General features: G+C 36.7%; 1 protein-coding gene across 2 annotated transcripts in view; it reads right to left on the reverse strand.

Annotated features, from left to right (window-relative positions):
• The window catches only part of Scgdelta (sarcoglycan delta), a 589315-nt gene that overhangs the window by 56881 nt on the left and 504781 nt on the right, over positions 1-27653 (reverse strand). For both annotated transcript variants that reach the window (XM_081752054.1, XM_081752055.1), the window contains one exon: positions 62-134. In XM_081752054.1, the coding sequence (XP_081608180.1) occupies positions 62-134 (73 nt within the window). The remainder of the gene's footprint in view (positions 1-61; positions 135-27653) is intronic.

Below are 27653 nucleotides of genomic sequence, written 5' to 3' on the forward strand. Positions count from 1 at the left end.
GGCGTATTTAACACAAGAATAATTTTGTTTCTACTTTATTTAGTGCTCAAATAGAAAATACCTGAGTTCATATCCTGAGTCTGCTCTAACTAAAGGCGTTTGGACAGTTCCATCGAATACAGCACCTCCAACTCCTAAATGAGAAAAATAGTACAATTATTGTAGTAACATACCAGTACAACATAATTCAAATAATAAACAATTTTATGAAATTCGTAATAAAAACAAATAACTAAACATAGCTTTAAAGAAAGAAGAGTCTGGAATTTTGTCACGAAACATTACGACCGAATTTAACGAGTTTCGAAGAGATTTTGTTGCTTATTCTAATTGACAGTAATTGCTGTACTGTCAAAAGAAAGTGGAATTTTACGATACCAACTTTTGCGCTATTCTCACTTGATATGTGCTTAGAGTAAATAAACAGAACCTAAGAGTATTGTACTATACTAATTGGCAAATAGCGCATTCCTATTTCCTCTCAACGCATTTTGAATAAACGATAGTTCTTTCAAAAATACAGTGAATACCATTCTATTTTTTGACTTCCACCTCTTACCTATAAAACCGCACATGATATGCATGGTTTTTCTGTGCTACTATACGGTACTTAGTAGTTCAACTATCCTTCGAACCTACTCGTGTGTAATTTCAAATGGTCTGCAAATTACCAACATGTTTCGAAACAGTAATGTATCAACTTGATCCATAGTTTCCCGGTGGGGGCACTCGGTCGAAAAAGTGTAAAACGCTTTTTCAGGCCAGCCACCCTGAATGAGGTTTTCCTGAGTTTTTCTCATTCACACCATGCAAATGCCGGGGTGGTACCTAGCTTATAGGTCCCAGGCCACTTTCTTCCTTCCCCAATCCTTTCTTCCTTCCCGTTCCACGGATTGTGTGCTCGCCGAGGGACGTCATCCCTCAAAAACGTGAAGGGCTAAATGTCCTTAGATGTCGAAAGCCCAGAAATCTAAATCCCATCCCCCCATTGATCCATAGTACAGAATACAATATTGCCCATGACTGAATGAAAAATTCTAAATACTTTATTCATAATTTGTTTTTTCTAAATATCTTTTATTAGGAATCAAACTGAGTGGTCCATAGAATATAGGCATTGGACATTAGGGTGGAGAGTTTTGCACTTTTGTTGGAAATTCGATGATGACTAGTGCAGAAAAGGTGACATTAGTGGCACCAACCTTACTGATTTTTTTATTTTTCTTTTACTGGACGATCCCTTACCCTGTCCCAACGCACTCAAAGTTTTTTTTAAGTGTTTGGCTAGGCAACACGCACAACACCAATGACAGAAAAGCTACTTGTGGTGCTTTTTTGAGTTACCTGATGGCTATAATACAATTATTTTATTAAAAGAAATTTGTAGCAATGTCAGTAAATAATTTTAAAATGTTTATGTGTCAAAGTACAGCCATATTAGCTCAGTTTTTGGAATTAATGTCCAGATTTTGTTTGGAATGCCACGTTAACGATGATTATAGGCATAGTTCTTGATATAACATGATTTGTTTTTGGCAACTCCTTGCTTGTTATGTACACCAGCGGCAAATGCCATCTAGCGGCAGGCTACACAACTTCGTGGTTGCTTACTTTGGCCACGCTCTTCGAGCGTCGTCGCAACGTCCGGCTCCGTTAAGAAGATTCGCGCACCTCTCGCTCGCCTCTTAGGCTCCAGAACCTACGGCGACGTTTCTAGAATATTCTCGCTCGAAGTTCGGCGGTAGTATATATATTACCTACTTTGGCCAACCAATCCAACAGGCCAGTTTATTGAAGCTTAAGCTTTAAGGGTTTTAGTTCGCTATTGTTTCTGTTGACAGAGAGTTTGTGCATTGTACCTAACGTTACAGTCTTCTTAGTTCGATACGATTCAGAGACATTTTGTATACTTTGGTTTCCAAGTTCGGAAGCAATGGAAAGCAAGATGAAGAAAAAGCCTCATAGCAGACCAACGCGGGAAAGTGTGAAACGAGGGTTATTTGGCACTCCAAGTGAAATGAATGAAGTGCAGTTACCCACGTACGCTGACGTTATATGACATTATCGTTGGTTTCGAAGTGGTTTAAGTGGTGACGTAAGTATAACTAAATTACCAGTGACTGACTTTTGTAAACTAGTTGGACAAAGAGTTGTACATATTTGGCGTAAAGCAAGAATTCTTGTGATTTAAGAAGAGTTTTGACATGCTGAAAACATTTTATAATAAATGTCGCACCAAGGAAAAACATTTCAGTCGACAAGGGCAAGAAGCAACACTTCGTGCAGGTTTTGTTGCACACGCGGAAAAGTCTCCTTTGATATTGCGTCTTGCAAATGTAAAACTGCCGAAGATTGCAACTGTGAGAGGACACGCAAGATTCCAAAACGAAAATTCAAGTTACTTTTGGACCAGAGAACATCACGGAAAATGAGCATTGGTAACATTGACGTACAAACAAGCAAATCTCTGTCAAAGATATTTTCCCGTAAAGTGAGCAGATTTAAGGGGCAGACAACCAAGAAAGACGCTGGAAGTGTTGAGACAAGTTCATCAACTAGTGGGATTAGGCATAGGCACAGGTCAAAGGTACTGGCGTCGTCAGGGGAATCCAGCGAAGCTGTTGAATCGGAAAGCACATCGGGATCTGACTTCGAGGCGCGACCAGGAAGGAAACATAGCCTAAAGCGCACCTGTCTTCAAAATACAGCGGAGGCAGCGTTTAGAACTGGAGCTTCAGACAGACAGGTTGCTTTGATCGCTTCTGCTGTACTTCAGGACGTGAGACCCATAACGTCAGAGGACAAAAATTTTGTTGTTTTTGTCAGATCTAAGGTACGAAGTGGAAAAAATAAAGTGGGTTGGAAAATCCAGAAAGAAAAGGCTCACCTAGGCCGGGCGATTACAAGTAGCTCTTTCGACGGAAAAAATGATGCAACTCTTGTGCAAGAAAAAAATTAACGGCAAACTAAGAAGACGAGAGGTTAGAGAAAAGCATATCACAGGCCGGTTCAGAATACTTGGGTCATGCCACACCTAAGTCAGGCACTGACAAGGATATTGCCGACTCTATATTGGAGCTTTTAGAGAAGAACCAGTACGACGTGTCAAGTCTTGAGGCAGTCGGCAGCGATGGTGAAGCCACGAATACAGGATGGGATAATGGCGTGATAAATCAGATACAAAGATCCCTAGAAAAGGAAGTAAAGAAACAAAGGAAAATTGTAAAGATTAAAAAAATTAATAAATACATTTTAAATAAATTGTCCTGCGATTGTTGAAGCATCTCATTTGCTTTCTTCATATCAACGAGTTGCCATTTCGATACCTGGTTACCGAATTAGATAATTGGAAGACCGGACCCAACGCTTTTTCTGGCCCCATCGGAGAGAAATTAAAGGATTGTGAACGTTCACCGATCGTCTCCTTTACACCCATTCTCGTTGAATGGGTGTCTGAAATGGAAAACCCAACCGCAACCAACATTCAACTCGTTACAAATTTCATCACCTCTACTGCCACCCGCCCTGCAATCAAGATGCTAATGATTGCAACTGAGATTTGTAGTATTCTTGTTTCTTCCCTATGATATAATTTTTGCATGCTTTCCGTTCAAATATTGCGTGAACAAATAATTCTATTTTAACAGTATGACTGGCAATGTTGTTGTTTTTAATTACCGTTGGAGTGACTACCAATATAGACTCAAAATCACTGGTCCGATTTGAAAAATTCCAACACTTTAGATTCCATACCTTTTATTTTCAGTAGCTTTGCACTCTTTACATTTTGCGTGTATATATATGGGATTTTTCTATTTTCCTTTGGTTGGTGATTAGTTTTAAGCTTAATATCTCTTTCAGCACTGAGATTAAATGAGACGTATAATTTGAACCACATGAGCTTCTACCGCGAATCAAGCATTTGTTTCCAGCATCGCCTCGAGTCATTCTAACCAAAAAGTCATGAGGAAACCCATTTTTCTTTTCTCGCGAACTGTATGCAGTATCATAAAACTCAGAAGTGGTTGGTGAGTGGTTTGGAATATTTAACACAAAAGTTAAACCGATTTCCAATAAAACCTACAGCAAGGAGTCACAAATAGATTCGTTACAAAGTTTGAAAAAAACAACACGTAAATTCAGAAAAATAAACAGTATAAGATAACGGTTACTACAAGCATTTTAAATATTGTAGTAGTGGATCTGCAGAAAGAGATACTGAGGAAATTGAGGGAGAAAAAAAATTGAAAATAAAGTTTCATGGAAAGAGGAAAAATATATTTGGCCGTTAAAGAACGGACTACAGGAGAAAATGAACAAATTCATTTAAGTATAGTATAGATATAAATGTGACGATATAGATTAGAAAGAGTAGGGTAATATTAAACAAATGCACTGAATCGATATAACCTACACAGAAATAGCCATATTGTTCCAGATTGGAAAGTAAATATGTAAAAAAGAAAAGGAAAATAAACTAAGAACATACACAGCAAACGCCATATGTTACAAATTTAGAAAACTATCAACATTTCCACTAATTAGTTGTAAAGTCTTATATCATGTTGGTTTGTATTCTAACGTTATTATAGTCGTACTCAGTCATGTAAATCCAATGAAACCCCTGGTTCAAGGCGATACATAAATGATTTGAACATGTAAACAGACACACAGTAAAGTGAAGTACGATAATCATAAAATTGAGGAAGAGATTGGATTTCTGAGATACGATGTCACAGTAGACATATTTTTGATTCATAAAATCGTGTCTCACGTTTCGTTTCCAGATTTGCATAACATTATCAATATATTCCATTTACTTCTATACACTCAATATTCAATCTATGAAAATAATACAACTTAAACACGAAATAGTCCTAATCGAATTTTCATGTTGACGGCTTACCTCTTTTACAGTGATACAAACATAACTCGCGAGAATCATTTGAAAGAGGAAGACTGTTATGTCTAATTCCGCATCTACAATTATTTGTAAATTAAGTTCTGAAGAAACCGCTGTGGCTGACAGCCAGCTAAGCACCGTACCGTAGGTGAGAAACCACAAATGGTTTTCTGTCTGAATATTTCTCAACGAACACAAATTTGATGCTAAGTGCATCTAGAGTGTCGTGTAAAACTGCTCTTTTTAAAAACAGAAGTAAAAGAATGGCCTCCGATTGTGTGATGACTGCACGACAATTCCACCATGTGATCATTATGTTAACTGATTTAGGAATTCGAATAATTATGTTCAATAACAATAACTGAACAAACTTCTCAAGTAGTCACTATATGGAGATGATATTCTTGTTATGAATTGTATTGGGTTGGTGCAAATGAAATGTCCGTTCAACGCCTATTAGGAAAATCACTTCAACAATACAGCATATGGAAGAACTAAGACCACGTGTCTAACTTCATAAACTAAATGCATGTCCAGTAAATAGGCTGAGATATGTACAACAATGCACTGAGGAAGTTAGGAGTGCATTATTGAAGAGGGTTCTATAAAAGTGCACTAGGAAGAATACTAGGCATTAAAGTGGCAGAGAAGAGAAAACAGGCATAATTACGTTGGCTATAAAATCCGAATGAAATAACTACACAAAATTTCGTAGACATCAGGCGAGAAAGGTTTAAAGCTTTTAGACAAAGAAACGCGATTCTTTAAAGCTAAAGTTAAGGAGCATGAAGATAATAGTAAAAATAAAAACATTCGGGGCGTGTATAAGGGGATCAACGAGTTCCAGAAAGGCTATCAATCTCGAGCTTGTATATTAAAGAAAGTTGACGGAACAGTTCTCACTGATACAGATAGCATATTAAATAGATGGAAAGATTTCTTTGACGAATTGCTTAACACGCAGCGAAAAACTAATATGCGCGGAGAAACGGAAAAACACACCGCAGAACCGAATATTCAAGAACCTAACCGAACAGAAGCAGATATCGCTATAAAGAAATTAAAGAAACCTCCGGGTATAGACAAAATCTCGGCTGAGTTAATTTCAACTGGATGCGAAAAATTGTGGAACAAGATACACAAACTCATTCTCCTTATGTGGAACAAGGAAGAATTGCCACAAGAGTGGAAAGAATCAATCATTGTTCCAGTTCACAAGAAACGCGACAAAACTGACTGTAATAATTATCGACGCATTTCTCTTCTGTCAACATCCCATACAATCCTTTCAAACATTCTATTAGCAAGATTGACCCCATACGCAGATAAAATTATTGGAGATTATCAATGCGGATTTAGACGAAATCGATCAACTATCGACCAAATATTTACCATTCGACATATACTCGAAAAGAGGTGGGAATACAATACCCCGATACATAAACTGTTTATTGATTTTAAAAAGGCTTACGACTCGGTTAGGAAAGAAACATTGTACAACTTTCTCACAGAATTTGGAATACCGAAAAAGCTAATTAGATTAATTAAACTATGTATAAATGAATCCCAAAGTAAAGTCCGAGTAGAAAAATATTTGTCCATGAGGTTGCACGTCGAGAATGGCCTGAAAGAAGGAGATGCATTGTCGCCGTTATTATTCAACTTTCCCCAGGAAAATCAAAGATAACAATCAGGGCCTAGAGTTGAACGGTGTTCACCAGATTATGGCATATGCTGATGATGTGAATTTAACAGGGGATGATAGGAGAACAATAGAAAGAAATGCCGAAGTCTTATTAAACGCTTTCTGGGGCATGGATTAATAACTAAACCCAGAGAAAACTAAATACATGGAAGTGCGTCGGGACCGTAATACGGCAAGTTATGGATGCGTTAAAATATTAAATTATTCTTTTGATAAAGTGGATTGTTTCAAATATCTATTATCAATATTAACAGACGAAAATCATATTCATGAAGAAATTAAATGTCGTTAAAAACAGGGAATTCGTGTTATTATTCAGTTCAAAATCTCTTGTCGTCGCGAATTGTGTCGAAGAATTTGAAGCTTAAAATATATAAAACGATAATAATGCCTGTTGTTCTGTATGGTTGCGAAACATGGTCACTTAGTCTGAGGGAAGAACATAGACTGAAAGTATTTGAGAAGATCCTGAGGGGAATATTCGGACCTAAGAGGAACGGGAATGGGGAATGGCGGAAACTTCATAACGAGGATCTACATAATTCATACGGTTTACAAACATTGTTAAGGTCATCAAGTCTAGGAGGCTCAGGTGGGTAGGCCTAGGAGGCTCAGGAAGAAAGTAGAAACAGTCTCAAAGACTTGACTGGAAGACCAGTGGGAAAACGACCATTAGGAAAACGATAATGGGAAAACGACCATAATTGCTTACAAAATATAATTTTCGTAAGTTAAGATTTTTAGTTTCAAAGTGGAAATATTACTTCAGTAATGAAACAAAATATTCACGAAAATGACATTATTATAATACTTCTAGCATCCCATATTTTTGCCAATATCGATTACATCTTCGCGGGCATAACTGCGGTCTACTTCAAAAATACTAATTGGTTAATTCCTCGGTTACTTACTGTGTCGAACTTAAACTGCATGGATTTGAAATTATTGCATCATCTCCATAGGAAATATTTAGTCTTAAAATTAATTTAAAATCTGAAATTTCAATGCTTCTTTACGCTCTAAAACGGAGGAAGATGTTACCAGGGTAATAATAATAATAATAATAATAATAATAATAATAATAATAATAATAATAATAATAATAATAATAATAATAATAATAATAATTATTATTATTATTATTATTATTATTATTATTATTATTATCTACGAATAATGTAACATAATTTCTGATAAAAATTGAAGTAGCATTATTTATTCTGATTATTGCGAAAAAATGCTATCTGTTATTTTTTAATTTTCAAATTAGAACCTAATTTTAGGCTTAAATTTTAACGAAAGGAAAGCATACCGGTAATTGAAGTCTACAGGGTGGCCTAATAGTAGGTATACACCCCTGCATTGTTAAAGTATAGCATTCTAGCTTATGGGGTTTATTTGCTTCGGCTGTTCCGGGCTTAATGTATAAGTAAAAAGACATTAATAACAATTAACAAAGAAGCTAGGTCTACCTGATAACAATCAGAAATGGTATGAAATATAGTGAGCAGATCAGTACGGGACTGTATACCTACTTTTGGGCCACCCTGTATATTACCTAGATATAAACATAGTCTAGCAGGAAGTGGACACTTATTACAGCTTTATAAAAAAGTCAAGAGCTATTTTATTTTACGCGAACGCTCGTTTATTTGTTTGTTTTATTTACTTAAAATACTTCGATTATGTTCCGATACTAAGGGAGACGATAATGGGAATAATAAATGAAACAGTTATTAAGAAAAAAAGAGGAAACGGAATAACCTCGAGGAAACCCACGCACACTTATTTGTTCTTTATAAATCACACGTACCAGAGATGAGAACGCTTTCGAACGCTTTCAAATGCCAAGGGTGCTGATTCCCGTGACGTAAACACAAACGCCATTTTTGGTTGTGGAAATGCAGGAAACAAAGTAATTGTTCGGATTAGTAAAGCGATTATAAAAAAGAAAATAGTGCAGTCAAAATAAGGTTTTTGGTAGACATTTAGAATTAAAAAATGGTACCTTCTGGATTTGTTCGTAACCTCTTCCTCAATAACCTCCAGAAAATCCAAAAAAATCCAGTTGTGGGTTTTCCGTCACTTTGAATAAACAGTCTGCCATCTTGGATTTCTCACATGAACTTAGTTTTCCACATAACTTCTAAACTAATTAACGTAGAAGGATAATTCGTTCTTTGTATTATAGGCAATCTAACATGTTATTAACACTTTCCTCCGAGTAACCAATGTTGCATAATTTTTGATAAAGTGAAAAATTGTGATCTCTATTAGGGGACATATTCTTTTCAGTGCCTCATAAAACTTAACAGAGTAGAAATATGAAAAAAAATGTTCGAATAAAAGTTGTTGGAAATTTCATAAGCTTTAAAACGATGTATATATTGTCACTATATACAATGCCAGAAGTGAAGCTTCTGAAATACAATGAAGCTTCAAACGTCATCGGACTGCGCACGACTTCTATTGAAACATATGAATGAATCATTTAACATCAAGAAAAAAGATATTTAGTGATCATTTAGATATTTAGATATCATTCCAATTTCCGATAAGTACCAACAGGTTTGGAAGTCCGGCTAGTTAAATAAATAGTTCGTAAACAGTGGTGTCAGCAGATGGTGCACAAGAACCTTGAAAGAAGACTTTCGCACTATCTGTCTGTATTTATTCCTATGTTTCCATTGAAATTAGTGTTTGAGATAAAAGTTTCACAAAGAAGTTGAAATCTATTGAAATATGTTTTACTGATGTCCTGTAAAATTACACTGCTGGTTTTTTGCCTTTTTGAATAAATAGCCCTGGTCCAGTGCAATTATGACAACAATCGATCAAACTGAACGATTTTTTTTAAAAAAAAGATTGAACCTATTAGAGTATGTTCGATGTATTGATATTATGCTAAAACAATTCCAAAACTCTAGTTGGTGGTTTCCCGCCATTTTAAATAAGCAGTACGCCATGTTGAAATTTTCACCAGCACGTAGTTTTTACGTTATGGCTCCTAAGCCAATAAACGTAAAAGTTTCATTGTTTCGTTATTATACTTCTAATATTATAGGTTATATAAGTGATCACTTCGTCCGTGTTCGTTACTATAAGTTTAGTGTACCTTAAAATTTGATCTATTAGTGCTTGAAAATATAACTTTAGGAAAAATAAAAATGGTGATTTAAACAAGGGATTAATTATTTAAATGAAGGAAAATATACTTACCACAATTATTTGAGATGAATTTTGTATCCGATTTACAGTAAATACAATCATATCGTGTTTCATGATTTTCACTATTTCACTATACGTACTAGCTTTTGTAATTGTGCATAGATTCTTCTGCGCATCTATATAACTGTTAAATTTAAAAGTATTGTAGTTATAAATAGGAAGACAATATAAACTGATCACCAGTTGAATTATAGACACCTACCTAATAGCGTGTAACACCACCTTTCGCTTTGAATAACGGCGGGTACTCGCTGCAGCATGGACTCCACGAGGCGCCTGAAATGTTGTTGTGGAATTTCAATCTATATCTGCTGCAAAGTCTCCCACAGAGCTTGCAGTATAGTTGGAAGAGGGTCCACAGCCGAAGGCGTCGTTCTATGGTGTCCCAGATGTGTTAGATCAGATTGAGATCCGATGACTGTGTTGTCAGATCAGTACTCATGATACCAGTTTGCTGCCATCGTAGAGCGATGGGTGGGCTGGCGCATTGTCCTGCTGTAAGATGAGGTCACCACCTGGATGTACCGGTAGCAGCCGAGCAAATGACATGACATATTCGACCAGAATATTGCGGTAGCGTTTACCTGTGAGGGACTGTGTTACACGTTTTAGGGGACCCATTTCAATCCAAGTAAGCATGCCCCAAGTTAGAATATCGCCACCACCGGCCTGCACAGTTCCCTGCTGTCAGGAGGGAACCATTTCTTCTTGCGGTTGGCGACGCTCCCTTAAAAGTTCATCGGCATGTACTAATGTAAAACTGTCCAGGCAACCTTTCTCCACATTTCCATGGTCGAGAGGCAGTGTTCCTTTGCCCAACTCTCGATGGCTGAGTGCCTGTAGCATGCATTATGGCCATAGGGTGCCAGTAGGGAATATTGGTTCGGGTGGGACTTGGAAACAAGTTTCTAACTCGAGCGACCTGTAATAGGGTCGATCCTGTTTTATGGACTGATTAAAGGCAAGACAACCTACCGGCGGAGGTGAGGCTTCGGCTATCCTCCGAAATGGGCGATTAACTCGTGCCATTGGATCCGGGAGACCATGTGACCTTGTCATGTCCTCAGCGGGGTAGATAGTCTTTGACTGCCGCTCCTACCGGCGGAGGTGAGCCCTTGGGTATCCTCCGAAATGGGCACCTAGGCCGCGCCCTTGGGTCCGGGAGATAAGGCTACGTCATACCCCAAGACGTATGAAAGAGTGGGTATCTGATGTGTCCAAAGTGTGGGCGGATCCAGCGCCCTACCGGGAGGATGATGTATGTACTGCTCTCAAAGAGCGTGTTGTGCGTGCTCTTGGGTCCGGGATGGTATACCTTGTATCCTAACGCGCACGCGTACCTCAGGAACCCTGAGGAAGTGTTACTCCTTCGTCCCAGGCATCTCTGTTTGACTGGGTGCAGGAGTCACGACCCTACCAGGGGAGCCGCCGCTTTCAAATAGCCATTGTCTTTAAAGGTAGCCAGTCTACATCAGCCATTGAGCCTGGTAATGTACGGTGCACCTCTACCGTAATCAGAGGTAGTTCCGTGTTGTTTCAACGACCCTACCGAGGAAGGGTGTTGGTGTCCCTTCTAAAGGTGGCTTACACGTACCATTGGGTTCGGACAAGTAGCATTGCTACAACGTGTATGTGGTACCTAAACACGTAAAAGATAGGTAGCCCCGTATTGTTTGGGCAGGCCTACCAGGGGAAACACGACTCCCTTTGGGACACGGGGAGACTTGGCTCCCAAATGACAATGTCTGCCTTGAGCTCAGTCATTTGCTCTTGTAATGTACCGTGTACCTCTACCTTAATTAGACGACGTCCCGTATTGCTTGGACGACACTACCGGGGGAAGTGTCGGATTCCTGCCTGCTGAGGGACTGAACGGAGGTGGGGGAGGGGCCAATCCCAGGAATTTTCTTCCCTTTACTGCGTGAAGCAGAAGTTGTATCACAACCAGTGAAGGCCTGCAGAAATAAAATGCAGTTCACCATATCTCCCAATGCTCTCTGAAGTTTGGTACTGCTGTATATCTTATGTGGTCGCTTCGAGCTAGGAATAAACATGTAAGTCTCAGATGTTACGAGTGCTACCAACAGAACCAAAATATCTTAATCTTCTCTCACTATTACTGACTAGCCAGATTTTGTAACATTTGTTGCCATTACCACAACTAATGTGTCTGCATCTCCAGGAGATTCAAGTACGGTACAATGGATTTCTCGAGATATTTCGTCAGAAATGATATCAATTTGAATTTGTTCTTTGTGTTAGAAAGAAATTCCTGTTGAGTTAAATGAACAAGTGGATGTCATCCTCAACGATTACGCGTATTCATGGTTTCTTTGTTCATGTCCAGTGTTTTATATCATTTATGCTAGGGCCACCACCATAACCATCAAATACAATGCATTATTTACTATAGTGTTTTCCGATAAACCTCACATATTGCTCATATAATTGGCCGCAAAAGTTATGGAAAACCAGCAACTAGTTTTGGGACTGTTTTAGTATAATATCAATACATATAACTTATTCACAGGTTTAATCTTTTCTTTAAAGATACGTTTAACTTTGATTGATTTTTGTCGTAATTGCACTGGAGTATGGCTATTTATTCAAAAAAGCAGAAAACCCGTGACTTTATTTTTTTTACAGGACAACATCAGTAAAACCTATTTCAATACATTTCATCTTCTTTTTAAAACGTTTATCTGAAACCCTAATTTGAATTGACTCATAGGCATAAATACAGAAAGATAGCGCGAAAGTCTACTTGCAAGGTCTTGTGCACCCCCTGCCGACGCCACTGTTTACGAACTATTTATTTAACTAGCCGGAGTTCCAAGCCTGTTGGTACTTATCGGAAATTGCAATGAAAGGCCGTCTCAAATCACTAAATGTCTTTTCTTACAACGATATTGTATATCTGTTTTGTGAATTTCTTCTATTTTGGTTTTGGGCAACGGTGCTTAAAAGTACACAATCTGTTGTGTAGAGGAAGAAGAAGAAATGAAGATATATGTTGTTGATTCTAGATATAAAGAAATAAGGTTTAATTTTAGTAGCTAAAAAATATGTTGATTTTATATGTATAATCTGTAGTCAGAGTTACCGTAACAGCAGATAGTTGTTTATTTAAAAGTTGCTATGGCAACCAAAAAAGGAAAATTAATGTTATTAATGGAGATGTGAAAAAGAATAAAAGGTAATAGTGGTTCAAGGTGGTGTGTCTGATTTAATGTTATGTATTGAGATTTTACGTATTAAGGAAGTGTAATTGAACGTGTTGACATATTTTTAAAAATACGCGAACTGTGGGCTGAATGTAACGTATAATATCAGAATAATAATTTAGTCGTTACATTTTATGTGGTGGTTTACCGACCAGGAATAACTTGAGATTAGTTTGAAGTTAAGTAAAGCAGTCTCATCATAGCGTTCAACACTGAGTATACTTTACTCAAGAGTAAGACAAGAATTTATAGAAATTTTAAAATGAGTGTTTCTGGGAATGAAAATATAAATGAGGAAGGTGGTGATGTAGAGCTACCAGGTACGAACTCATCAACGAATATGGCTTATCTTATAAGACAACTTGGTTAGCAAATACCGCATCAACAGCAAAAAATGGATACCAAGCTGCAGCAAATGTCACAAATGACACAACAAAAAGTGGAAACCAAGCTGAAGCAAATGTCACATCTAACACAACAACTAGCACAACAGATGGATGCTAAGTTTGAGCAAATAGCTAATCAAATGGGCACTAAAATGGATAGTAAATTGGAGCAAATAAACCAACAAATACATTCAAAATTAGAACAAACAGATTATAAGATGGAACAGATTTTACATCGATTTACTGATGTACAAAGTTCGGTAGAAGTTGTAGAAATGTAAGTTAATGAGCATACTAGTCAGATCAGGGAATTGCAAGAAGTAAATGCGATCAAAGAGAAGTTTAGTACTGCAAATGGTGATCGAGTTTCTGCTGTCAACGTTGAACCTATACCATATGAATCCAGAGTAGTAGTGGAAGATAGTAATTCATCCGAAGGATATTCAGAAAAGGACGATAGTGAAGCTAGTATAGAGAGAAAAGGGAGAAGAAATCATTTATCTCATCGCATGAAAAACATTCACGTAAATTCCAAACATTGTAAGTATAGGGTCTACTAGTAAAAGTAATCATTTTCGGTTTAGAGAAATTAGATCTCTAACAAAATTTAGTGGAAGGTCGGATGACATCCGGCCAGCACATTCTTAAAAAAGTTCGAGGAAGAATGTGATTTAATTGGAGTAGACAAATCTAAATTTTTGAAAATTCTGACTCATGTTTTATTACCACCGTGTTCCGTATGGTTCAAAGCGATCAGAAGTAATTTACGTAATTATTTAGATTTTAAAAATGCCTTACTTTCTAATTTTGAAAACTATTTCATGTTGGCCAATAGAGACGCATTAGTTCGAAATAGACTTTATAATCCAAAATTAGACAAGAGTCTCACTGACTTTGTGATATCCGTATATAATGAATTGAAGTTAATTAAACCATACCAACAGGAATCAAGAGTAATAGCATCAATCCGAATCTTGTTACCTTTTAATTTGCAACAAATGTTGATTTCTGTTCTGCACAATGCGTTAATTTCAATCACCTTCTTATGATAGTGCAAAATTTTGAAAGTCAATCTATGTTGCAGACTAATAGTAATCAGAATCAAGCCAATACTGATCGTAATCAAGTTAGTTATGTACCTGTTCGCAACCTTAGAATCAGGGAAGAAGGCGATTTTAATGCGAGAGGTAATAATAGATTCCATTGTAACCAGAATAGAACTGAACCCAATTTTACCGGTAATAGAACTGAATCTAATTTTAGGAGAAACAGGAACAATAATCGTAATACATTTAGGAATCAAGCGAACAATACGTTTAACTTTCCACGAAATAGATTTCATAATAGATTCATATGTGGCAGAAATTCTCAAAATGGAAATCAGAATATCGTTCAAGCAAATAATAGGCAGAACTGTGTACAACATTGTGGCGTGCAATGTAATTTAACCGAGTTCTTTGGTAATATACCTTAAGCTAATGTTGTGGCATCCGAAAAAACATATTCAATTGATTTTTGTTTTATTTCACTTTAAATATCCTAACTTCATTTGTCATTCGTACTTTGTTTGAATTCTATATAGATAATATAAATAATGTTCTTAATGTAAATGAATACGAATATTGTCTATCAAAGTAATGCTAACTATGCCTTAATAAATAAAACATGTTATACTGTATTCTAACCCACATAAACTTTGCTAGTTCTTGCTATAATAATTTCATTACTTGTATTAATCCTTGTTATGATATTGATTATTTTGTTTCATGTAGTGTATTGTTATGAGTCCCTTGTACTTTGTTTTACTTATCAGTATTGTACTTTTGTCCAATTGGAAGAAATAAGTTCCATAGTATGTCAACATATACTGACTTGATGCGTCAATGAGTTCCAGTGACATTGAACTAAAGAATATGCCTTAGGACCTGAATAATTAAATAAGTTAATCGCCTTTTGAATAAGTTCTCTTTGTTGGTAAGTTTATAGAATTAAAATGGAATTAATTGTTAAATGAATATAAAAATGAGACAAAATAAAATTAATATATATGTTTTATAATATATATATATGAGGGCTACTCGGAAAGTAATGTAACCATGTATGTAAAAATATGTAACGGTCCAGGATTATTTCTTAAATTATAACCAATTCAATAAGTCATCTCCCGGAGATAAGTATTGTATATCTGTTTTGGGAATTTCTTCTATTTTTGTATTTTGGTTTTGGGCAACGGTGCTTAAAAGTACACAATCTGTTGTGTAGAAGAAGATGTTGATTCTAGATTTAAAGAAATAAGGTTTAATTTTAGTAGCTAAAAAAAGTGTTGATTTTATATGTATAATCTGTACTGAGTTATCGTAACAGCAGATAGTTGTTTATTTAAATGTTGCTATGACAACCAAAAAAGGAAAATTAGTATTATTATTGGAGATGTGAAAAAGAATAAAAGGTAATAATGATTCAAGGTGGTTTGTCTGATTTAATGTTATGTATTGAGATTTTACGTATTAAGGAAGTGTAATTGAACGTGTTGACATATTTTAAAAATTACGCGAACTGTGGGTTGAATGAAACGTATAATATAAGAATAATAATTTAGTCGTTACATTCTTCATGTTAAATGATTCATTTATATGTTTCAACAGAAATTGTGCGCAGTCCGATGATGTTTGAAGCTTCATTGCGCACCTCGGACATTGTATATAGTGACAATATAAACATCATTTTAAAGCATATGAAATTTCAAACAACTTTTATTCGAGCCCTTTTTTCATATTTCTACTCTATTAAGTTTTATGAGGCAATGAAAAGAATATGTTCCCTAATAGAGATAACAATTTTTCACTTTTTCCTAAAATTACGCAGCAATGGTTACTCGGAGGAAAGTGTTAATAACTTGTTACATTGCCTATAATATTAGAAGTATAATAAACGAAGAATTATCCTTCTACTTTGATTAGTTTAGAAGTTATGTGGAATAAACTAAGTGCATGTGAGAAATCCAAGATGGCAGGCAGATTGTTTATTCAAAATGGCGGAAAACCTGCAACTGGATTTTTTGGGATTTTCTGGAGATTCTTGAGGAAGAGATTACGAACAAATTCCGAAAGGTCCCATCTTTTTATTCTAAATGTCTAGGTTTGGCCAGCTTTTGATGTTATTTGACTGGACTAAAAGCAGATTTGCTTAAAAATAGTTGTGCATTACTACGCGTACATACTTAATATGTGTCCAAGGTTTGTATGGAACATTAAGGAATTTGATTGCTGTTATTATTTTGGTGTACACATATCATATGAGGACCTTTTCAAATATAGGAGAGGAAATAGAATCAATGACAAACTTAATAATTAAGAAGAATAAAAAGTGTAAATTGTCTGTCTTAGTCAGTGTAAAGGATTAAATCAATTTCGTTTTATCTGACTCTAAAACTATACAGTCCTGAAGATGTTTAAGTGAATAAAGAAAGACTACAGCTAAATATTTTAAAGTGTTGTTAATTGAATACTGCATAATATCCCTTTGGAATTCTGACATTAAAGGACTTTTCAGAGTTGTTTTACGCAGATTTTGAATAATTTAAACTTTGCTTTTCAAGTTTCCTATCTGGGAAAGAGCTGTTCAATTAATCAATATTACTATCAGAACGTGATCTGACTCAAATGTCTAAAAACTGAGTGCGAAATCCCGTTTAAATGGAAGCAAAAATTTATTCCCTTAAATAATATAATATTTCTTTTTACCCGTAGTAATTTCTTTTCTTTTGGAAGCGATATTCACTTTAAACTTCTTTTGTTCGAAATGTACGAGAAATCTAAGTCAACAAAGAATCAGTAGAAGTTACAGGTACTATTTTTCTTCCTTTGAAACTATTTTTTAAACAAAAGTTTTCTTTTTTTAGCAGAACATATGAAATATTCACTGTTGTTCACGCCAGTTTAACACACTGGTTCAATCTGTCACTATTAATTATATTTGATCAATAATAATAATAATAATAATAATAATAATAATAATAATAATAATAATAATAATAATAATAATAATACATATTTGTTCACTTATTTGAGATGCTCTATTATTGACTGAGACTAGTTCTGTACTCTGCTATCACATAATTTCGACGTAAAGTAAATATTACATTATATTGATTTAATTATTAGTACAAAAGAAGTGTTTTTCAATCTCTGCCCCGCAAGATTATGTTACCGGTTATAATAGTCAAACATTATGCATATACAAGCAATATATTTTTTAATATGGAGTTAACTTATAAATCAAATTTAATATATATGTAGGTCGTTGAATATATATTTCCCTAAGCTGTAAAATAAATAAATAAATAAATAAATAAAGATACATTTATAAACATCCATCCATGTGTAGGTGGTTCCTTCCTCACCTCTCCACATAATCTCCATTGAGATTCAGGCATTTGTCTCACCATTGCACCAATTTGTCCAAACTCTTTGCAAAGAAAAAAAATATCAGTGCTGTGGCTATTTAGCACTCTCCTTCCATTCCGCTTCACTTCTTAATCTGTTTCGAATCGTTTACCTTGCAATGCAGACTTTAACAACGGAAAAAGATGGAAGTCACTCGGCGTGAAATCGAGGCTTTGTGAGGCAGGAGTTCCCACCTCAATTCTTCAATGTTGCGTCTTGTTTGCGTGCTGACTAAGGGGCATTATCATCAAGAATAACACCAGTTGTCAGGAGTCCAGGTCGCTTATGTCAAACATGAACTCTTCTTCAGGGAAACACAATTCAGCATAAGCGAACTGGTCTGTGAGGAGAATGCTAAATAGCCAGAGCCCTCAGTTTTTGAAAAGGGTTTGGGGAAATTGGTACAACGGTGGGACAAATACCTGAACATCAATGAGGATCGTGGAGAAGTAAGGAAGGACTCTACACTTGCAAGTATAGTTTACAAATATATCTTAAAAATAAATATTTTGCAGTTTAGGGAAACTCATATTGTACATTAAACGACCTATGTATGTAGCAAGATATGATTTTTGTGTGTCACAGGATTATAATACTTAAGTACAAAAAATGCTCAAAATAGAGAAAACACATGAATAATCTTGAATTTTACTGAAATGATATGCTACACTGGATTTTGCGATAACAAGAAGAGAGTGAGGAACGAGAGAATAAGTTGAACTACCAAAGTTACAGAAATATTTAAGAAAGACCAAGAAAATTGCAGCAATATGGCCATCTGAGAAAAACAAACGACTACCTGGTCAGAAGTGCGATGACAATGGACGTGAATAGGAAGAGAGGTAGAAGTAGACCAAGAAGGAAATGGAGGGACATGCTTAAGAATGACTTCAGGGAGATAGATTCAGCAGGAGAAGAATGCCGAGACAAGGTTTTATGGAGAAGGCTCACCAGAAACGTCGACCCCACATAAGTAGGAAAAGACAGAGAGAAAGAAGAGGAAGACTCAAAAACAGTTCGGGTTTTCTCTGCTTCCCAATTTCTCAAGAATTTCTGTTATTTATTGATAAAAATTACAAATCGGCCAGCATGAGTGATTAGACTTCCATGACTAGCATCTATTGCTTCCTACCATTTTTTTTCATTTTTATATTTTTTGCAAATAAATTGCATTATAACTAACTTCTAACGAAATTGGTTTCATTTTAAAAATTCATTATTTGAAACTTTATGTTTGCAAGGAAATGTGTACTGTAATGACTATGTCATCGCTGTATACTGTTATACATTCTTTGGATTGAAAAAGTGCAATACAGAAAACCATCTCGGTATTTGCCTGGAATGCCTATGAATATGAAAGAAATTTTCATAACAATATGAACGGAACAATTGAAGATTTTACAGAAATCTAAAAAGCAAGTAATCCTTCTCGTGAAATCTTATAAAATTGCTGATAACAAGTATTATGCTTACGAAATGTCAATTTTGTGGTTTATCATTTTATGTTCGAGATAAATTTTCCATCACTTATCCAATCAAAGTTTTACCAAAAGCGTAATTTGTGAACTTCAAATTATATTTTCTTCAATTCAAATATACTTAGAATTAAAAAGAGAAACTTATACTTCTTCCTTGTAAAATGGAGTCCATTTTAACTTAATAAGCTAAATTTAGTGTAATATATCTTTTTTTATTATTATTATTTTACCGACGTATAAGAGACACCCTTCTCAAAGGACTGTTTCCAGAAAAGTTATTTTACGTTAAAATTACATCTTAATTATTATTTTTTTTACTTAGGTTTTTGTTGTATTTTATTTCACTTTAATGTAACAAAAACCATACAAATAATCACAAAATGAAAAACGAATTGCAATTAAAAATACAAGAATACCGTAAATTCCTTCTGCATTCCATTTATAGTATTTCTAGCAGGGTAAGAAAGAACATAACATTTAGTCACTATGGAAATTTCAGTCATGACCGTCACTGCTATCACCAGAACCTGAAACTTTATCACCTCTCATACGAGAGCTACCATTGTCTTCAAACAGTGTTATCCTCAGAACCATACGGAGCGTTACTGATTCCACATTTTTGAATGATTTTACTACAGTTTCTTTTTCACCTCATCCCATTATGTTTTTACCCATTCACATATTTGTGAGATACTATAGGTCTCTTTCTTCTTCCTGTAGGAGTAACATGAAAATCAGGAGACCTCATCTATGTATTTCATTTTTTCTCATGAATCCATTGAAAGGGTTGTTGATACAAACATCAAATGGTTGAAGCTGGCTTATTAATCATCCAGAGATTGCGACAATGTGTGTAGTTTCTCATTGACAATGTCTGCTTTGTGGGTCCCAAAATCATCCCAAACAAGTAAGAAACGCTTCCTCAGTAGTCCACCAAGGCACCTAGATCACATCTGTTTGCCAAAGTTTAAATTGTTTACACTTTCTGCTTTCAAGACGTATCTGTGAAACTGAGCAATTTTGTGCTCGTATTACACGGCATTCTTTGTACAATTTTCTTTTTAACACGTATACAAAGGCAAATTCTTATTATGAATTGGGAACATCACGAAATTATGTCCGCGAAATCGGTTATACCACTTTCCTCTGCCACTTTCCTCTGGCACTTTGACTTGAGGATTATCATCTTTGTAGAGACTGCAGTCTCCTCCTTCATTTGGTCTACAACACATTTTCTTACATCTTCTTCCAGTTGTGCCCATTTCATGTCCTCTGCGAGGATTATGCTTAGAGCGCTTTTCTGCCTTCAGTTCATTTTCTTATTTTCGCCAGGTGCGAATCAACCTTTCGGTAGGTAGAGGGCCCAAAATTACGTTCTGCAGCTCTACTCCCATATCTTTTGCATATTGGATAACTTGGAGCTTAAAAGCTATGTCGTAAAGCAACTTGCCACAGCAACAAAGAATGAAGAGCAGTAGAACACTGACGCCACGGTTTTGTTTAATTGAAATATGATGACTGTATCATGCAATTGAAAGGGGTTCAATAATACTCTGAAATCTCTTATCAGTTTAAAAACTATACGCTGCGATTCATTCTTAGCCATTATTAACGTTAGTGCTCCTACATACGAAAAGTTACTAACAAATTAATGTGGCGCTTCCGGCATCACGTCAAATCAAAATCTCAATTTTTACAAATAACGTTTGCAGGAAACGAAAGGGGTCTCAATCGTTAGCGAGACGTTAGTGTTGGTTGTGCCACAAGTGAACGATAGTGCTCCCACGTAGGAAAGGGAAATAAATCAAAGTGGCGATTCTGGCTTTATGTCAATCCAAATTCGTCACCTTTACGAACGACCTTTGGACACAACAAAAAAAAAAAAAAAAAAAAAAACTTAGTGCTTCAAGGACAACATTAATGCTTCTAATCCACAAAAGTTATTACAAAATTCAATTGGCGCGAACCCTACGGGCTTGTGAGAGTTAGACAATAATTGAAAATGATTAGGAAGAGAAAGGAAAAAGGGGAATTATTTTGTGGGGAGTAGACCCTACCTAGTTTATTTGTGTTAACCACTTTAATTTGATACCTTTGCATTTTTCATAATGCTTATTAGTAAAAGCGTCGATTCTATTTTGACAACCACTTTAATTTGTTATTAGTTCTTCGTAAGTAGGAGCTCTTTAACACTAACCAACAGCGGCGAAGCACTAACATTTGGCACCGTTCCGTTTCGGCACTACTTATTTATAAAACTGAAAATTTTGATATGTCAAACTAGAGTCACTACTTTAATTTGTTAGTAACTTTTCATACATATGATCATTAACGCTGTGCTTGTACCCTAACTAGCACTAATGTAACACTAACGACTGACGCCTTTTTTGTACTCCCCCAGAGCTCATATGTACAAGTGGCAATTTTTTGTTTGAGATCAATCTAGAGTCGCTACCTCAATTTGTTAATACCTTTCTATACGTAGGAGCACTAATCACCACTAATGTAGCTTAACGATTGTTACATATTTGATCTCCCCAAAGTTATTCTAAAAGTATCGGTTTTGGCTTGACTCAAGCAAAATCCGCTACTATGATTTGTATTTTTCGTCCTCAGGAGTACTAGCGCTGTGCTTTATAAATCTATAAACCTATTTACATATGGGTCAATCCATACGAAGTGGTCCAGGGGTGGTTGCTAGACCATCTCCGAAAATTATAAAACTTTGAGTGTGACGAACCTTATGTATGAGAAGATCAATAACACTATTCACACTGTCGTATGTATCCTCGTCGCCAAAAGTGCCTTTACATCGCCGTGACGGGTATGTGACCGCTCAGTACTCCAAGGAAGGGATGGTTGCATAAGAAATTGTGATTAATTTTGAACAGTTTTTATTTTGACTAGGGAAATAACGTAGATATAGGGAGCAAAGGAAAAGATTTGAAGCATCAGTACACTATCATCTCTGAAAAGATTCGTATTCTCAGTTTTTCATTTTATTCTCTTATATGTTAAGTTAATAACTGCTGACAACTGCTACTAGCGCTTTTCACTCTTCAGGAATTTAACACGACATGTTCGCAGGACACTTTTCTAAGTCCTAAATGTATGCGTGAATTATTTCATTCGTCTCACTGTCCTTATGCTGAACGTATGTTTCGCTGTCGTTAAGCAGGGGTTGTAATAGATGTAAATGAGGTTCTTATTATTAAATAAAACACAGAAGTATCTATTCCATGTATAGCACAATATAATACAGTAATTAACCAACACGATAATCACTAACGCCCGCAAGTTTTTTTTTCGAGCGGGGGGGGGGGGCAAAAGACCGATATAGAGTTTTTTGATTTATTGCCTTATATATATTAAAAGTCATAGTTTATCATTGATAGCGTATATCCTCTTACTTTTTAAAATCGCCAGTTTAACCTATTAGTCAGAACATACATCTCCAGATATAATGTAGAGGGGAAAGAAGGAAAGAGATATGAAAAGTGGCGTAAGTAATTTTACTGCACCCTAGATAATCCATTACTCATACCCCCCCTGTCCCACGCATTTCAACTGCTGCGTTATATATATATATATGGTTCCATGTCAGAAGGGCCCGAAAAAGGTCTAGGATAGAAAGGCCCGAGTCAAAACGGGGCTCGGTTTTAAAAGGCCCCGCGTCAAAAGAGCAAGTTCAAAAGTGGCCCCACGACAAAAATGCCCGAGTCGAAAATGCACAGCGTGAAAATGTTCCCCTCGTCAAAGGGGCCCGGGTCAAACATCATCGCGAGAAGAGAGTCCGAGACAAAAGGACCCTATGTAAAAAAACGGACAAAGTGGACACCGCCTCAAAAAGACACGGGTCAAAAGATCCTTGCGAGTAAAGAGGCCAAGTCAAAAAGGCCTTATGTCAAAAAAACCGGGTCAAAAAGGACCCCGTTTCAAAAGGGGACAGATCAAGATGGTCCCGCGTCAAAATGACCAGAGTCAAAATGACCCCGCGGCAAAAGGCCCCGAGTCAAAAAGGCCCCGCGTCAAAAGGAGCCAAGTCAAAAGAGCCCCGCGTCAAAGGGGTTGGCAAATACAATTCCACGGCTAAAAAACCTGAGATCAGGAGTGAAAACCAGGAGAAAGATACATATGACCAGTGGCGTAACTAATTTTATTGTGCCCTGATCGTTCATCCAACTCATACCTTCCCTCTGCCGCCCGCATTTCAGCTGGTATATATATATTTCTATGTCAGAAGGGCACGGACAAAAGACAAGAATAGAAATACCCGAATAAAAAGGGTCGAAAGGGCCCTGTGACAAAAGGATCCGAATCAAAACAGCCCCGCTGTCAAAAGGGCCGGAATCAAAAGGACGTCGCGACAAAAAGCCCCTATCAAAAATGTCCGAGTCAAAAGGGACCTCACCTCAAAAATGACACGGGTCAAAACGGTTCCGGGTCAAAAGGGTTACAGGCGAAAGGGCAGCGCGAAAGGAAGCCCGACTCAAAAAGGCCTCCGTTAAAACGGGACGAGTCAAAAGACCCCTGCGTTAAAAAGGACCGACTCAAAAGGCTCCGCGTCAAAAGGGCCCGGCAATATAATTTCACGGCGAAAAAGCCTGAGATCAGGACTGGAAATCAGGAGAAAGAAAGAGATATGATCAGTGGTGTAACAAATTTTACTGCGCCCTGGTCATTGATCATGTATTTAATCATACCTGCCCCTGCCCTGCCCTACACAGAGTTGATGTATATATATATATATATATATATATATATATATATATATAGTTCTGTCAGAAGGACACGGACGAAAAGGCAAAGACAGAAATGCCCAAGTAAACTGGACCCCGGTCAAAAGGGTCCAAGTCAAAAGGGCCCCGCTGTCAAAAGTGCCCAAGTCAAAAGGTCGTCGCGACAAAAGGGTCCTATCTAAAAATGCCCGGTGAAAAAGGACACCGCATCAAAAGGGCACGGGTGAAGACTGTCCCGTGTCAAAAGTTCCCGAGTCGAAAGGGCCACGCTACAAAATGTCCCGAGTCGAAAAGGCCACGCTACAAAATGTCCCGAGTCAAAAGAGGCCCCGCGTTAAAAGAGGCCGTTTCAAAGAAGCCCCGCGTCAAAAAGACCCCGGGATAAAAGGCTCGGTAAATACAATTCCACGGCTAAAGAGCCTGAGATCAAGAGTGTTAATCAGGAGAAAGAAAGATATATGACCGCTTACGTAAGTATTTTTACTGTGCCCTGGATCGTTGAACATCTATTTACTCATAACTTCCCCCTGCCCAACGCATTTCAGCTGGTGAATATATATTCTATGCCAGAAGGGCGAGGACCGAAATGCCGAGTCAAAAGAGCCCCGGGCGAAAGGGCCCCATGACAAAACTGCCCTAGTCAAAAACGGTCCCGCGTCTAAAGGGCTCGGCGACCAAAGGGGCCGAGTCAAAAGGGTCCAAGTCAAAACGGCCCCGAGTAGAAAGAGCCCGAGTAAGGATTCGGCGACAAATGAGCCCGCGTCAAAAGGGCGCTGTTTCAAAAGTGCCCTGGTCAAAAGGTCCGGAGTGAAAACGGCCGCGCACCAATACCGTTTGAGTCGAAAGTGCCACGCGTAAAATAGTCCCGACTGAAAAAGGCCCCGCGTCAAAAGGCCCGGTTCCACGGCTAAAAAGCCTGAGGTCAAAGCACGAGAGGAAATCGAGCATGCACAAGTGTATATTGTCCCTTTGGTAAGTTGATGGTTTTGTGCAAAAGAAGGAAAAATATCTGTAGTTATTAGTAGCAAATAGGAAATTTGAATGGTGATATAAGTTTTGTTTGGTTGTTGATTGTTCTGCAACAAATGCTATTACTTAAGTCATTCTCCATTAAAGTAAGGTTGCACTCCCGTCTTTCGGAGTCTGTGTTCTCGTTACTTTATATATTATTCATTTTCCCCTTAGTTCTAAAATTCGATTTCTAGCCCTAGATCAAAGTATAGTATGAAAAATATTCTGTGAAAGCGATTAGTTTAATTTTGCAGTCAGAAGGCACATGTGGAGCTGTATACATGGTTAGTGAAAAGTATTGGGACAGAACAATAATAACAACGTGCGTGGATGAAGGCAAAAAATGTTACAATTGGCATTATTGTATTGACTTGGAGTGGGGTCACCTTCGAACCGATCTTGAATTCCGCCATATTGCATATCACACAATATTATTAAATATAAAAGGTTATTTTTTTAGACTAACTTATATCTTAATATTCCTACAAATGAGAATGTGAACAACTCGTTTGTGACACATCATCTGTTTGGGACAGAGTATGCTCTGTTTTACAGGGTGTCCGATGTTTAAAAGTAAATTACAGGCATTCAATAAATTGACATCAGCATCATCCCTATTTATCGTATGATCATACTTCAGGTCTCGTTTTATCACAATACAGCAGCCTTTTAAATGGTAAACTCCGCATAAAACATTGCGACAGCTAACGCCGTGCAGTTAGGCCACCAAATATACATCTTCTTATCACATAGTCGTGTCAGGTAAAGAGACCCCTCTCTCACCTCTTTTCTTCTCTTCCATACTAAAATTAGCTAACAACATGAGCGCAATTCTTATTTCAAACTATACATGTATTAGTATAGATAAAAAGAAATAACAAAAAAGAGACGAAACAAGATTCATAGGTTGATGTAGGGAGAAACTGAAACACCCATAATGAAAAATTGAAACCAATGAATGTCTATTACACAGAGATTCAGAAATGAGCAGAGAGAGAAAGAGAGAGAGAGAGAAGAGGAAAGGAGAGGAGAAGAAGAAAAAGTAACGGGAGAACAGATAAAACTGTGGAATTCAAACGTAGTAAGAAAATAACCTAACATTATAAAGTTCCGTTTGCAGAAATCCAACAGTAATATAGAAATAATGTTTGTTTTTACATAGTTTTTCAGAACTATTCGGATATATAGACGATCCTTTAAATATTTATTACGTTACTTTCATAATGGATAGCATACTCAATTTCAAGTAGAACTGTAGATCTCCGAGATACATCTAGGATAATGTCAAAGGTTTAACACACATGCTTTGTTTCCGCGTGATTCGACTGCAAATTCGGTAGTGTTCGTTGGACGTAATGATCCAAAATACATTCTAATATACCCAGTAGAGAGCGTTGGTCATATCTTCCATTTCAGACTACTAATGCGAACTGAACGAAACGAAACGAAAAGAAAAGAGAAAGAAAGAAAAAAGAGAAAATTGAAGAGTGCTATTTTATTGCTAAATATCTATCAGATATAACCTATATTAAAAGTCCAAACTGTATTGTAATGGAAAGCTACAAATGTTGGAAAGGAAAAGTTCATGTTTCTCATAGATGTAGCATCTTTCAAATTTCAACGTTAATAAAACACATTGAATTATAGGACGGGAACAAATATTGTGTCGAACTAGTAAAATAAAATTTTGTTTTCAAATAACCAGAGAGGTACTATTTTCTATTCTTTTCCGAAGAGTTATCTGTTCCGAACATCCAACATTGATTTCATCTCTTCCGAATATAACGTAATTTGCACAGAGAGAAAGAACACGCTAAGAGCTCATACGCATCATCGTTTCAGTCGTATGATGTTGGTTAGGTTATAGACCACCACTGGATCGAGGAATTTAAATCCGTAGTGAACCAGTAATTCGACTGAGATTAGGTAACCCAGAGGATAAAAAAGAGATTTTACTTATTTCCTTGCGTTTAAACAGTATTTCTGTCAGATATGACGAAGGCCGTTGATGTTATCCCCAGAGCACGAAAAACACGACGCCGACGTTAACAGTTAATTAGATTCCCCGGACCAGGCTTCTGCTCCGTTTTAACTTTGGAATATGAACTGCATGTATGTGTGAGAGGGAGAGAGCTAGAGAAGTGAAAGATGCAAAGACAGGGAAACGTCAAGAAAGAAAGAGAGAGGGACGGGACGAATATAAATATGAAGCATACTTACTATTGCAGTGTATGATATAGAACGCACACACTATTTACTCGAACTATCGCTAGTGATGCCTTGTAAGTTCTACATCAGGAGATGAGTCTCTGTTTGCAGCCATTATTTTATGCGAAAAAATCATACTACCTGATGGAGTATCGAACCAAGATTTTTCATTTGGAAGTCTGACACGTTACCACTACATCACCGATTGCTTTAGCCAAACTTTGTTTAACAAATGGTGTAATGTTTCTTTCCGAGAACGATAACACGAAAATTGCATACTGCAGATCAATGATGTCTTTGGAATGTCCTGGTAATTCCTGTCCTCT

The sequence above is a fragment of the Thermobia domestica genome, chromosome 3 (assembly GCF_964235325.1).
Source record: "Thermobia domestica chromosome 3, izTheDome1.hap1.1, whole genome shotgun sequence".
Classification (NCBI taxonomy): domain Eukaryota; kingdom Metazoa; phylum Arthropoda; class Insecta; order Zygentoma; family Lepismatidae; genus Thermobia; species Thermobia domestica.